This window comes from Symphalangus syndactylus, chromosome 20 (genome assembly GCF_028878055.3).
Source record: "Symphalangus syndactylus isolate Jambi chromosome 20, NHGRI_mSymSyn1-v2.1_pri, whole genome shotgun sequence".
NCBI lineage: Eukaryota > Metazoa > Chordata > Mammalia > Primates > Hylobatidae > Symphalangus > Symphalangus syndactylus.
In genome coordinates this window covers 49,133,189-49,148,255 of record NC_072442.2, presented here as the reverse complement: position 1 = coordinate 49,148,255, position 15,067 = coordinate 49,133,189, and the positions used below count along the sequence as shown (strand labels likewise).

Genomic DNA, 15,067 nt, shown 5'->3' with positions numbered 1-15,067 from the left:
TTTATAATTAGACATTTGATCTGGAATTAGTTTTCATTATACACTGTGAATTAGGGGTTCTAAATTTTTCTGCTAGATGAACAACTGTGCCATACAATGTAATCTTTTACCCAGTGAATTACAGTTCTATCTTATCACATATTTCACATTTATATATACTAAAGTTGTCTTTGAAATATTCTATTCAGTTCCACCTATCTCTCTGGTTATATCAATTCCAGTATGTTTATTCTAATCTGGTAGGGTAAGTGTTCCTCTGTTTTTCAACATGTTCTTTTTCCCCCTAAGTATTTTTTTTTTTTTTTTTTTTTTGGACATTGACATACATTTATTCTCAACACTCTGGAGACAGACAGTACTTCAGTTCTGGCCCTCCTTTACCCCTTATATGACTTTGGGCAAGCCACTTAGCATATAGCTGGGCTTCAGATTCCTCACCTTCCTGTAAGTTTTGATATGTAGTATTTTTTTTTCCAATCAGTTGATTTTTAGAAAAATTTTTTTCTAAATACACAGTTTTTGTAAATTGGGTTATTTTTTAAAGTGAATTTTCTGTTGAATGCAAAGCTCTCTATACTTATAACACATTATTTTCTTTTTTCGAGATGGGGTCTCACTCTGTCCACCCAGACTGAAGTACAGTGGCTCGATCTAGGCTCACTGCAAGCCACTGCCTTCTGGGCTCAAGCAATCCTCCCACCTCACCCTCCCAAGTAGCTGAAACCACAGGCATGGTGCCACCACATCTGGCTAATTTTTAATATTTTGATAGAGATGGAGTTTCACCATGTTGCCCAGGCTGATCTCAAACTCCTGGGTTCAAGTGATCTGCCAGCCTCAGCCTCCCAAAGTGCTGGGATTACAGGTGTGAACAAACTGTAATTTTCTAATCCTCTATATCCTTGTTTTGTCTACTTCACTTAACAATTTCCAACATATGAACCGAATTCTCCCTATATTTAAAGAAGTTTTTGCTTTCTATTTAAATGCTATACTATTAGATATGTATAGACTTATGACTTTTTATTCTCAGTCAGTTGTACTTTTCTTTTTTCTTTTTTGAGATGGAGTCTTGCTCTATTGCCCAGGCTGGATTGCAGTGGCATGATCTCAGCTCACTGCAACCTCTGCCTCCCGAGTTCAAGCCATTCTCCTGCCTCAGCCTCCCAAGTAGCTGGGATTACAGGCACACACCACCACACCCAGCTAATTTTTGTATTTTGAGTAGAGACAAGGTTTCACCATGTTGGTCAGGTTGGTCTTGAACTCCTGACTGCAAGTGATCTGACTGCCTCAGCCTCCCAAAGTGCTGGGATTACAGGCATGAGCCACTGCACCCGGCCTGTAGCTGGGATTACAGGTGTGAGCCATCACGCCCAGTCTGTATGTTTAACATGTAAAATATTTCCTTTTGTTTCAAGATTTTTGCCTTGAATTTTATCTGATGTTATTATCATGCCTGACTTCTTCTCTATAAAAAGAACTGCTTCTTGCTACTATATGCCTAGTGCTTCTTCATTCATTCCTTTCTGTTTATTCCTCTTTTTGAAGTTCTACTAAGATTTAATTTTTATTAATGTTAGCTTTTTTATTACTTTTTTGCTAGGTAATACATACACAAATTTTGAAAAGCACAAAAGCAATTACAGTACAAACTAGAGCCCCTACATCCCAGTTCCTTTCCCTGGAGAAATCAGTGTTATCAATTTCTTGTGTATCCCTTCTACACACAACCATATATGGGTATACATATGTATATGCATATGCTTTTTAAAAAAAAACACGGGTGTTAGTTTACTCTTCTACATATTTTTTCCACTGGATATTTATTTTAAAATGTTCCACATCAGTACATGAAAAGCTAGCTCATTCTTTTAACAGCTGCATGGAGGCAGCATAATTTATTCAACAATTTCCCTAATAATATTTTCATATTTTTCTCTTACAAATAATGCTAAAATGAATATCCTTGACTTTAGTCATTTCAACCACGTCAGTATCACTGTAGGATGAATTACCACTAGCGGAACTACCAGGTGGAAAACAATGCCAATTTAAATTTTGATAGCTACTGCACAGGAAAGCTACATATACGTATACACACACACACAGTAGATTACCAAGGTTTTTTATTTTTCCTAATCTAGCTGAAATTCCTTTTTCTTTTTCTTATGAGGTTCAGTTCTTCATATGTTCAAGAATCATTTACATATCCTTTCTGGAAACTGTTCATATCTATTTCTCTTTTTCTACTGGGTGGCTGGTCTCCTGGTGATCTGCAGATCTTTATATGCAGTTATTAAGGGCTTTGTTCTTTGTCTAGGACGTTACATGTATTTTTTTCAGTTTGTCACTTATCTTTTGACTTTGGTTTTGTTACAGAGATTTTATTTTTATATAGTTTACTTCTACTTTTACAGCTTTCTCACACCAAGATTCTCCCATGTTTTACAGTTATATGTTTACATTTTTCCATTTATCTGGAATTCTGGTACCAGGTTTTTGTTTTGTTTTGTTTTTGAGACGGAGTCTCACTTTGTTGCCCAGGCTGGAGTGCAATGGTGCCATCTTGGCTCACTGCAATCTCCGCCTCCCGGGTTCAAGCGATTCTCCTGCCTCAGCTTCCCGAGTAACTGGGATTACAGGCGCCTGCCACCACGCCCGGCTAATTTTTGCATTTTTAGTAGAGACAGGGTTTCACCATGCTGACCAGACTGGTCTCGAACTCCTGACCTCAGGCGATCCACCCGCCTCGGCCTCCCAAAGTGTTGGGATTACAGGTGTGAGCCACTGCACCCGACCAGTACAAAGTTTAAGGTAGAGATCCAATTTTTTTTTTCTGGTTTCAATACCAATTATTTAAAAAAAACTTATATATATATATGGAGTCTCACACTGTCACCCAGGCTGGAGTGCAATGATGCAATCTTGGCTCACTGCAACCTCCACCTCCTGGGTTCAAGTGATTCCCCTGCCTCAGCCTCCTGAGTAGCTAGAATTACAGGTGCCCACTACCATGCCTGGCTAATTTTTCGTATTTTTAGTATAGACGGGCTTTCACTATGTTGGCCAGGCTGGTCTCGAACTCCTGACCTCATGATCCGCCTGCCTCAGCCTCCCAAAGTGCTGGAATTACAGGTGTGAGCCACTGCGCCCGGCCTTAAAAATATTTTTTCTTCATTTCCTATCACCTTTAGCACAGACTACATTTCTTTTTGTATTCTGAGTTCATTTCTGGACTCTGTTTATGCATCAGTTCTTACAGTATCAAATGATCTTATTTATTATATCTTTGCATTATGTTTTAATATCTGTTGGGTGGTTCCCCACCTCCATCATTAGTCCACTTTTTCAGAAGTTTTTTGACAATGTGTGCATGTTTGTAAAATTTGTCTGTAGAAACAGTCAGTTTGCCTGGTTCTAAAAAACCATTATTAAAAATCTGGAGTATTTTTGGCCAGGTATGGTGGCCTGTGCCTGTAACCCCAGCACTTTGGGTTGGGCAGGCAGGAGGACTGTTTGAGGCCAGGAGCTCAAGACCAGTCTGAGCAATATAGTAAGACATCTATTGATTAAGCCCAGGAGTTTGAGGTTGCAGTGAGTTACACTCACACCACTGCACTCTAGCCTGGGCGACAGAGCGAGACCTTGTCTCCAGAAAAAACAACTGTGGTATTTTAAACAGGGATCACATTAAGTTTAGGGACACTGACATCTTTAGGATATCAAGCTTTACTACACAAGAAAAGAGAATACCTTCCCATTTTTCAAGTATTGTTTTGTGTTCCCCAGCATTATTATTTCCATATAAACCTTACATATGCCTAAGTATATCCCCAAGTATTTATAGCAGCACAATCTACAGTACTTGTGCATTCCTAGACATTGCTCCATGGCCTTCTGTCATCAAATGCAGCTAGCCTAATTTCTTTTCCCCTCTTCAAGAAGACTTGATCATTTTGCCTGGGTGTCCAAATAATTCTTTCTTCATCCTTAAACATAGAAATGTTTTTAGGGATGTCAGGCTCTGTGCCAGGCCTGTAGTCCCAGCACTTTGGGAGACTGAGGTCAGTGGATCGCTTGAGCCCACAGTTTGAGACCAGCCTGGGCAACATGGCAAAACCCTGCCTCTACAAGAAATACAAAAATTAGCTGGGCGTGGTGGTGTGCACCTATAGTCCCAGCTACTCGGGAGGCAGAGGTGGGACAATCGATTAAGCCTAGGAGGTCAAGCGTGCAGTGAGCTGGGATCATGCCTCTGCACCCAGCCTGGGCAACAGAGTGAGACACTGTCTCAAAACAAAACACACGAAAAGTAAGATAAAGTTTTCAAAAAAGAAATTTTCCTAGGAAATGTTTCAGTGTCAACTGTTCGGTGCCAATTTTTCTTGAGATACAATTTGAACTTATCACTTCAAATCTTTATTTCTAAGTTCTTCTTTAACCATATATTTGAGTTTGTTTCATTTCTTTGGTCCTCTTCTTGAGGGACACTAATTACATTTAAGTCAGATCTCTTTTACTTTCTGCATCTATTATGTTCTGTTGTTTTCTTCGATTTCATTTTTCAATCTGTCCTCCTCATCCTTTACTGTTTTCAGCACTGTGTGTTCAGCTTTATTCTCTTTTTTTTTTTTTTTTTTTTTTTTTTTTTGAGACCATCTCACTTCATTGCCCAGGCTGGAGTGCTGTGGCATGATCTCGGCTCACTGCAACCTCCTCTTTCCAGGTTCAAGCAAGTCTCCTGCCTCAGTGTCCCGAGTAGCTGGGATTACAGGAGTGAACCACTGTGCCCAGCCCTTATTCTGTTTGCAATATAGCTTTTTTTTTTTTTTTTTGAGACAGAGTCTCGCTCTGTCACCCAGGCTGGAGTGCAGTGGCTCGATCTCGGCTCACTGCAAGCTCCGCCTCCCGGGTTCACGCCATTCTCCTGCCTCAGTCTCTCCGAGTAGCTGGGACTACAGGCGCCCGCCACCACGCCCGGCTAATTTTTTGTATTTTTAGTAGAGACAGGGTTTCACCGTGGTCTCGATCTCCTGACCTCGTGATCCGCCCGCCTCGGCCTCCCAAAGTGCTGGGATTACAAGCGTGAGCCACCGCGCCCGGCTCCAATATAGCTTTTAATTCTGTGATAATTTTAGTTTTCTCTTCCACTACTTTCCTGTGTGCTCTGCCAGCTGATGTTACATTTTCTCTTTACCATGCCTTATTTTACCCAATCCTCTATACCTCTGCTTGAAGTTCTGTATTTTCTTAAGTTCTTTGAACTCACAGTGGTAGGACTGGCCATTATTTTTCAACTAAACTAAAAACATCTTTTTAGTATGGGTACTTTACCTGCCACTTATTTTCCATTTTCCCCCCATCCTTTCTAATAGTATCTTTCTATAGCTACTGTGCTGATTCCATTTGTTTTGTTTTTTTGGTTTTGAGATGGGGGTCTCGCTCTGTCGACCCAGCTGGAGTGCAGTGGCAAGATCTTGGCTCACTGCAGCCTTGACTTCCTGGGCTCAAGTGATCCTTCCATCTCAGCCTCCTGAGTAGCTGGGACTACAGGTGCACACCACCACACCCAGCTAATTTGTTTTTTCTTTTGAGATGGTGTTTCACTCTGTTGCCCAGGCTGATGCAGTGGCGCAATCTTGGCTCACCACAACCTCCGCCTCCAAGGTTCAAGTGATTATCCTGCCTCAGCCTCCCAAGTAGCTGGGATTACAGGTACATGCCACCACACCTGGCTAATTTTTATATTTTTAGTAGAGACGGGGTTTCACCATGTTGGTCAGGCTGGTCTCAAACTCCAGACCTCGTGATCCGCCAGCCTCAGCCTCCCAAAGTGCTGGGATTACAGGCGTGAGCCACTGCCCCTGGCCCTGATTTATTTTTTCTTTTTCAAACAGAGTCTCACTCTGTCGCCCAGGCTGGAGTGCAGTGGCACAATCTCTGCTCACTGCAACCTCTGCCTCCCAGGTTCAAACTATTCTCCTGCCTCAGCCCCCCGACTAGCTGGGATTACAGGTGCCCACCACCATGCCCAGCTAATTTTTGTATTTTTAGTAGAGACAGGGTTTCACCATGTTGGCCAGGCTGGTCTTGAACTCCTGACCTCAAGTGATCTGCCCACCTTGGCCTCCTAAAGTGCTGGGATTAGAGGCATGAGCCACTGCGCCTGGCCAATTTTTGCATATTTTTGTAGAGACAGAGTCTTGCTATGTTGTCCAGGCTGGTCTCAAACTCCCGGCCTCAAGTGATCCTCCCACTTTGGCCTAATGATGGAAGCTCTTCCTAGATGATCTGGAGGAGGACCATGTTCCAAGTTAGTAGAAACACAGGAAGCCTTTGCATCTCCTCAGCCAGTGAAGTCAGGTGCCACCAAGCTGCTCACAATTCAATGTCTCCTCTGATAGGCCTCATCTAACACTTCTAGAGAACATGACACATCTATATGTCTCCTTTTAGAGCTTAGCTCCCCTATTACCTAACATCTCCTATGGGGTTTGGGGAAGCTCCTGATGCCAGCCTGTGTACCCGCTTCTCACTGTCTCAAACAAAGGAGTGACTCTGCCCATCAAAATCCTATTTGGGAGAATTGCATTCTTCTGAGTTTGGAATCTGCAGCCACAGGTATTTCTCAGCATCTTCCTAGACCTGTTTGCTCCTCATCATACTGCTGTCCTTCCTTATATATTATGGGCAGATAAGAAGAATTGTATCTGACTTTCATCATCCTACTGTTGATATTTAAGTCTTTTTCTCTCTACCTTTTCTCCATAGTCTCCCCTGACCCTTGCTAAACCTCTTCTATCTCCTACCTCCACTGCCCTTCTGTACCATTGTTTTGCAACCCTTTACTCCACTATATGATACAAATCCTCCTAAAGAGAAAACGCTGTGAAGCAGAATCATTTTTACTCATTTTTGAACTGTGAATATTATGTCTGATGTCTCTTAGTAAGCAAATATAAAATACTCCTCGAAGGCATGACCGCGTCTTCACTTTTATTACTTTCATGAATAACAACATAAATTACACATTATTTATACATATATATAAATATATATAAAATATATATATATATAAAATATATAAATATATATAAAATATATATATATATAAAATATATAAATATATATAAATATATAAATATACATATAAATATATAAAATATATAAATATACATATAAATATATATAAATATATAAAAATATATAAATATATAAATATATATAAAAACATATAGATATAAAATATATATAAATATAAATAAATATATATATTTATATATATATAAATATAAATAAATATATATATTTATATATATATAAATATAAATAAATATATATATTTATATATATAAATATATATAAATATATATAAATATATATATAAATATATATATATTTGAAAGTCCCATGTCTACCTTGTTAGTATAAGCTCTCGAGGAAAGAAACTGTGTATTCCACTTTATTTTATTTACTTATTTTTTTTTTGAGATGGAGTTTCACTCTTGTTGCCCACGCTGGAGTGCAATGGTGCGATCTCGACTCACCGCAACCTCCAACTCTCAGGTTCAAGCGATTCTCCTCCCTCAGCCTCCCAAGTAGCTAGGATTACAGGCATGCACCACCATGCCCGGCTAATTCTGGAAAACTCTGCTTCATGCCCGGCTAATTCTATATTTTTATTAGAAACAGGGTTTCTCCATGTTGGTCAGGCTGGTCTTGAACTCCCAATCTCAGATGATCCGCCCACATCCACCTCCCAAAGTGCAGGGATTACAGGCGTGAGCCACTGCGCCTGGCCGTATTCCACTTTAACACACACAGTGCTAGTGCAAAGATGAAGGTGAATGTGTATATGTATATGTAATTTTTAAAATAAGTTCCCAAGTTATCCAAATCAACATAACACTCCAGTCACTGCAACATTTTCCCACAATTGTTAATAAAACAAAAATTGGCTAACACAATATTCTGAGAATATACACTAGCTTTTCTTGGTCTTTTCTATTTGCTTTCTCTTCAAGCCTCTTCCTGACTGATTAACAAGGACCAGTGCCTGCAGGTACCCAAGGTGCTGCCCTATTAAACTTTAAGATGAATTCTGGCACAGCACACCTTTGGCTTGTGGCTCAGAGGCTGACCAGAGAGCTTTAGCAGCAAGACCTTAGGCAAGCCAGGCTACCTACAGAGCATAGATTTGCTCCTTGTTCAAGTGACAGCATCTCCAATAAGTCTATGTGAACAAGATTAGGACAAAAAGCAATAAAGTAGCATTTTTTAATAAAGCATTATCACTTTTATCCAGTGGTCACAACAGGGAATAAGTCCTCTCACTGTCTAGAAAAAGGAGGAAGTTAAAACCAGAAGAGTTTTATGTCTTAAACTCCCCTGCTGACAGTCTTGACAGGGACTCGTGGAACACTGCAACATTCCAAATATCTATCAAAAGTACTGATGTGTACCAAAACACACTGTGTTTACTCCTGCCAATCTCACACCTACTAACAAAGCCACAGACGGTTTCCCAGTATCATCACTGTGCCTAAAACACATGAGTACGTGTTCAATACACACCGGCTGAATTAATGAGCAAATGAATGATAATCCTGAAGGGCTACCGCAAATACCAAGATGAAATATTAAATACCAGAGTCAAAATAATTATGCACCAAACATATAAAGTAATTGTATTAAAAATCTCACAGGAATCAACACAGGCTGGCGAGGTGAGCACCCATCCCAGTGTTTCAAGTACAAGGTGGTCATGCCACCCAGATTCACTACCAGGATTCTCCAAAAAGCATCAGATATACCTACAGTCTCTCCTCAGAACCTCAAAAGTATTCTCTGGATGCTAAATCTTAGAGCACAAGTAGTCAGTTAAATATTGGGGCAAACTAAATCCCAATCATGCTGCCATCTTTATCAAAACCAACACTGAAACATGCACTTAAATGGAACAGAAGCCCAGGAACTGCTACCCAGCTTTTCCCAATAAAAGAGGGGCACTAACACCTGGACCTAAAGACCAACGATATTGTCAAAACACAGGAGAAATGCCAAATTCTTATATCTGACTTACTGTAGGTAAGCCAGGTAGAACAAGAGAAAATGGATTTAAACTAGAAAATTACACTACTTGGAGTCTGACTATAAGAATCTGCTAGACGACAAAATGAGTTGGGTTGAAAGAGATCAGGGAATTTTTCCCCCAGAGTCTTTAAAAGGCAGAGAATGAAATAATGACCTTTTCAGCTACCTTTCTGACCTCTTATTCCTGAATCCTTTCTGTAAAATACAAAAGTTAAATTTACTAAACAGCCATATAATTCTCTTTGGTTATATTTCAATTACAGGTACAGTAATGATAATAATTAAATAACAGCTAACATCTCTAGATGGCTTACTCCACGCCGGGTGGAGTTCCTAAGCGCATTACATATATTAACTCATTTAATTTTTGAACAAGGTAGATGTTATTATTTATTGCCCTAATTTTACAGATGAGGAAACTGAGACACAGAGGATAACTTGCCCAAGGCAATACAAAACTGGGAAGTGGCAGGACTTAGATAACCGAGGCTAATCACAGAGCTTTTTTCATGGGTGAACTTGGATGGAAGGGAAGAACCAATGTTTAGGAACATGCAGACACAAAAAGATCAGATTCCCGCCCCTGGCCAGCGGATGCCAAGGTAGCTCCAGGGCTATGTTCTGAGAGTGCCATCTGGACCACTCAACCACTAGTGCATCTGTCACCTATCTCCAAGTCTGTTAACTTCAGGGGTGGAGCCCAGGAATGTGGAGCTCCCTCGGGATTCTCACACACTAAAATTTAGAGAACCTGTTGCTCCAACACCAATCTTGCTTTATCCCTCAAGAGACCACAACAAAAGAAGGTAGAAACATAATAACCAATAATGAGGCTGTTTTTTGAGACAGGGTCTGGCTCTGTCACCCAGGCTGGAGTGCAGTGGCGTGATCTTGGCTCACTGCCTCCTGGGCTCAAACCATCCTTCTATCTTAGCTTCCCAAGTAGCTGGTACTACAGGCAGACGCCACCATACCCAGCTAATTTTTGAATGTTTTTGTAGAGTCAGGGTTTCTCCATGTTGCCCAGGTTGGTATCAAACTCCTAGGCTCAAGCGATTCTCCCATCTCAGCCTCCCAAAGTGTTAGGATTACAGGTATGAGCCACCACGCCCAGCCTTATAATGGGGCTTTTTATTCCAGGTGTAATTGATAGACTCTGTTTCTTTACTCTGCAACAATTCCCAAATTTATTCACATGAAGGAACACCTGGAAGTCAATTTCTTAAACTGTTGATAGACTTAATTCTATAGATCAACTAGGAACAATTTTACGTTAGGAAAACATGATTATGCTAATACCAAATTTTAAAAATTATAACCATGTTTTCTTAGTGAATGTCTCCACACTAAAAAGATGACCACTTCTAGCCTTTTTCATCAATGTTAATTTGCTGTGTCCATTTACTTTATCCTCCGCTGGTGATCACTATCCATGGCAAGCAGGAACCAATGGTCTAAAAATTCCAACTAATAATTCTAAAGTTCCAAATTATGAAGTCGACCACCTCTTTGGCAGGGCTTCTCACAAACTCAGCCTGAGAATCACTGCTTTAAGGCAGGATTTGCTGCTCACCAACCACTAGACATAATTCTCTCTCGCAGGGTTTCTTGGGGTCTGTGAACTTGAATTGGAAAATTACGCCTATATTTCCATTAACCTCTAGCTAAATTTTTTTGTTTCCTTCAATTACAAATGGAGGCAGGTGCTCACAGTGGCGTGAGTATCTGTGACTTTGCCAGCAAGAGAAATATTTTTTCCCACCACAGTGCAGTTGTTAAGCATCTTGAAATGCTGTTTACCCTTGTCACCACTTCAAAATTACATTAATAATTACACTGGATGGTGTAAATCAATGTTAATTTTAATAAAAGTTAAACCCAACTCATTTTGTAGTCTAGCAGATTCTTATAGTCAGACTCCAAGTAGTGTAATTTTCTAGTTTAAATCCATTTTCTCTTGTTCTACCTGGCTTACCTACAGTAAGTCAGATATAAGAATTTGGCATTTCTCCTGTGTTTTGACAATATCTTTTGGTCTTTAGGCCCAGGTGTTAGTGCCCCTCTTTTATTGGGAAAAGCTGGGTAGCAGTTCCTGGGCTTCTGTTCCACTTAAGTTAAAAGTACATAGGACTACATCACCACTTTTAAAAACATGTTGTTTACATCTGTAGTGCAACATAAGTGGTTTCTTTTGTAATTCTATGTGTTTTATGCATTTGAAAACATATAACTATGAGAAGGGGTCTATTGGTATCAGATGACCATGGCACACAGAATTTAAGAACCCTGATCTACTGATAGGTAGAGGCACAAAAATGATTTTAAGACAGCGCATTGCCTACATCATGTGAGTTAACATATAGTTAACTGCTTATGCTGTTAATAGTGGGGTTATTAGTTTGCATTTCACTGCTAAGCCGTGCTATCTGTGTGCCTGGCACAAAGAGGAAGCTCCAGATAGTTGCTAAAATAAAGGACAAACTGGGGTAGAGTTCCTGCAACAGCAGTTCGACTACTCCACTGATTCTACCAGCAGCCTAACCGTGGCTCAGTTTCTCCTGTCTGGGGAATAGGAGTTAACTATTGCTTACCCAACGACCCTGGAAAAACTTACAAGAAAAAAACATTAATTTGTGTGAAAAGACTTAAGCCCTTTGAAAGACATACTTTTTTATTTTCCACGTGTATCCTTAAACAATAGTTCTAGTGGTCTTAATTTTATTAACACGGTGTCCACATCAGAATCTTGAATCCCATTCCCAGTTCTGCTGTCCACTATGGGCCATAAGGAAGAAAGAAACAACAGAGGAAATAAAGCTCTATCTCGCCCGGGCAATGGGTGGACTTAAAGATCAGTGCATATTCCTTGGATGTGTTTGTAAATTGTTCATGTATGTGTAATGTCTGGACAATAAGAATCCATCACTTTCATCAGCTTTTCAAAGGGGACTCCAAAGAAGACCTACTCTAGAGAAACAAATGTGCTCCTGAAAAACTGTAAACAAACTGTAAAATGTTCAAATTTCTTTTTTACAAGACCCTCACATGTAAACCAGAACCCCTTCCCTACAGCAAACTGTGGGTCACAGATAATAAAACAGGCCTGTGCAACATCTCACAGCTAGTCAATAACCAGACAGGACCCACTCCTAGACCACCTGGTTTTTTCCCCCTGCATCAGCCTTGTCACTGAACAGTTTTCTTTTTTTTTTGAGACAGAGTCTCACTCTGTCGCCCAGGCTGGAGTGCAGTGGCGCCATCTCGGCTCACTGCAACCTCCGCCTCCCAGGTTCAAGCAATTCTCGAACCTCAGACTCCCAAGTAGCTGGGACTACAGGCGCACGGAGCTATGCCAGGCTTTTTTTTTTTTTTTTTTTTTTTTTTTTGTATTTTAGTAGAGACGGGGTTTCACCGTGTTACCCAGGCAGGTCGCGAACTCCTGAGCTCAGGTAATCCGCCCGCCTCGGCCTCCCAAAGTCCTGGGATTACAGGCGTGAGCCACCGCGCCCGGCCAGTTTTACTCTTCTTAAATCTGATATTCATGGCATACAGCAGGAGTAGTGGCTTTAAATATCACTAGCCACAGCTTTCAGTTGCTCTGATCGCTATCATTCACAACTTTGAGTAAAAGGAAGAAAGGAAAGAAAATTCTTCCAACTGACTTATTCAACTTTCAAAAATGAGTTTATGTTGCAATGCCAGTTTAAAAGCTCCCCTACTACACCGTGCTTCTATAAAGGATTTTCAAATTGATGGATGTCCAGCAAGACTTACTACTAAAGGTCACACAACTGTACTAGCATGAAACAAGCCAAGAGATAAGGCCCTGTCATCCTTCTGTGTTCAGGAAACAACGGCGGGATCACGCCACAGGCCAAGATTTCCTAAGAGATTGCTTTAGAGAGAGTGGGTATCAGGAAGCAAGAGCAACAGTAATTCTGGCAGCAGGGCTAGGATCCATGAGTACCCGGGGGGTGGGAGTAGGGGGCGGGGAAGCTTGTACAATAGATCTTCTTAATAGAAATCTAGTGTGGCCAGGAGTGCGCAACCACCAATAGAAGCGCCTGCATTTTCCTTCACAGCTATCACTCCCTCTTCCCTTCTCCGCCCACCAACGAAAGCAATGCGGCAGGAGTGGAGAGCACGGGAGGAATAAATGGAGTATCTTTGGGGCGTAAACCCGGTTTTAAGACTTGTTTCCACCACGAAATAGCTGCCTGACCCAGGCAAGTCACAAAACCGCGCCTCAGTTTCCCCACTACACTGCCGACTACACAAGAATGCTGCCTGGATTAAAGGAGACAGACAACGAGTACGAAACCTTCAGCACAGGGCCAGACAGAGGAACCGCTCCGTGGCCCTAAGGCGAGTCCGCAGGAGGGTTCTGGGGCCTGGGCTCCGGCCCAGAAAGGGCGCTCCCGGGGCCCGCTCCCCGCCAGCTGGGTTCCGAGCCCCTGCCCGGCCCACCTTGTTGTTGTACTCCTCCACGAAGCTGCCCAGCGCCAAGCGAAAGCGCTTATCGGGCCGCACACTCCAGTTCATCGCGTAGACCGTCCAGGGCGCTTCATACTTGTAGATCTCCTTCCGTTTGCCGTGCAGGGACATGGTGGCCGCGGGGCCGCAGTACGGGCCGGGTCAACAGTGGGCTGCGGCGGGCGGGGTGCGAGTCGGGCGGGGAGCCGGGCCTGAGATCTATGGGTCCGAAGGGAGGAGAGGAGGGAGCGAGCGGGAACGGCCTACCCCGAAGCGGGGATGCGGCTACAAACAACGACGACGGCCGAGCCCGACCCCTAGTTTCAAACCAGCTCGGGCACAGGCGACAACCACCTTCCGTTTTGGGACGCCGCCCCGCCCTCTCGGAACGGAAGCCACGGGACCCCCGCAGCGGCACCGGCCGTTGGTTGCCTGACACGTCCTTTCGAAAGGATTCTTTCTTCTCATTGGTTATTGCGGCCGTAGCGTCTGAAATCTCCTTGCTATTGGGTTAAATGTTTGTCATTGCAACTACTCGCCCCGCCCAGCTCTTGGAGGCAGGCGCTTTGGCAGCCCCAAAGGTCATTGGCTGGCCAAGATGTCACTCAGGCAGATAACGGCTCTGTGCAGGTGGTGGGGGCGTGGGTGGCCTGGAGGCTAGCGTGCTGGAGCAGCGGGCCTACAAGTTCTAGGCCAAGTCCCTGAGAATGAAACCGTCTGTGACCTGCGCTGACTTCCCCTGTGACCTACGCTGACTTGCCCATTGCTGCTGCTGTTCGAGCGGCCTGTCCACGCTGTCGAGTAAAAGTACAATTCCGCCTTAGTGGACGACCTACTGACTTTCGCGGGACAGAGCCCTGCGGCCTGGCAGCCTGGCCTGCGCCCAACGGGTACCACCTTCCCGCCCCCTCTCTTCCCAGGGCCCCTTTAACCCGAAAGCTGCTCTCTCCGTGCCTCAGGGACAGGCTTCGGGCGCGCAGATGCGCTCAGGGCCAGGCCAGCTTGAGTCAGGCCCTCCCGCGCTTTCCTGCAGGATCTAGAAATGTCCCCGAATTCTGGGGTAGGCACCGACCCGACCAGCTTGGCTCTGTTTTTGTCAGTTCCCATCCTGTACCCTCCCCGCCGTGGATCCCAACGCAAATGCTAATCCAGCCCCAAAGGTATCTGTGCCTGTGAGTTTGAAAAGGAGAAGGGCCAGAGACCAAGTGACACCTTTATATAAATGGTTTCCAATTCTCAGCTTTCATCAAAATTGAAGGAGGTTTGTATTGAATTGTTGGATGATAACATTAAATACTTTTTTTTTTTAAAGACAGGGTCTTGCCGTGTCACCCAGGCTGGAGTGCACTGGTGTGATAAGGGCTCACTGTAGCCTGGACTGCCTAGGCTCAAACGATTCCCCCACTTTAGCCTCCGGAGTAGCTGGAACCACAGACGTTTGCCACCACACCTAGCTATTTTTAAATTTATTATTTGTAGAGATGAGATCTCTCTGTGT

The 15,067-nt window shown here is 42.8% G+C and overlaps 1 protein-coding gene across 2 annotated transcripts in view; it reads right to left on the bottom strand.

The window, feature by feature from the left end:
• DCAF7 (DDB1 and CUL4 associated factor 7) overlaps window positions 1–13,966 on the bottom strand; it is a 44,253-nt gene extending 30,287 nt beyond the window's left edge. For both annotated transcript variants that reach the window (XR_008653072.2, XM_055256379.2), the window contains exon 1: window positions 13,564–13,966. Coding sequence is in view for 1 of the 2 variants with exons in the window: in XM_055256379.2 (XP_055112354.1) it covers window positions 13,564–13,701 (138 nt within the window). In the remaining variant the exon portion in view is untranslated. The remainder of the gene's footprint in view (window positions 1–13,563) is intronic.
• Window positions 13,967–15,067: the final 1,101 nt, after the last annotated feature.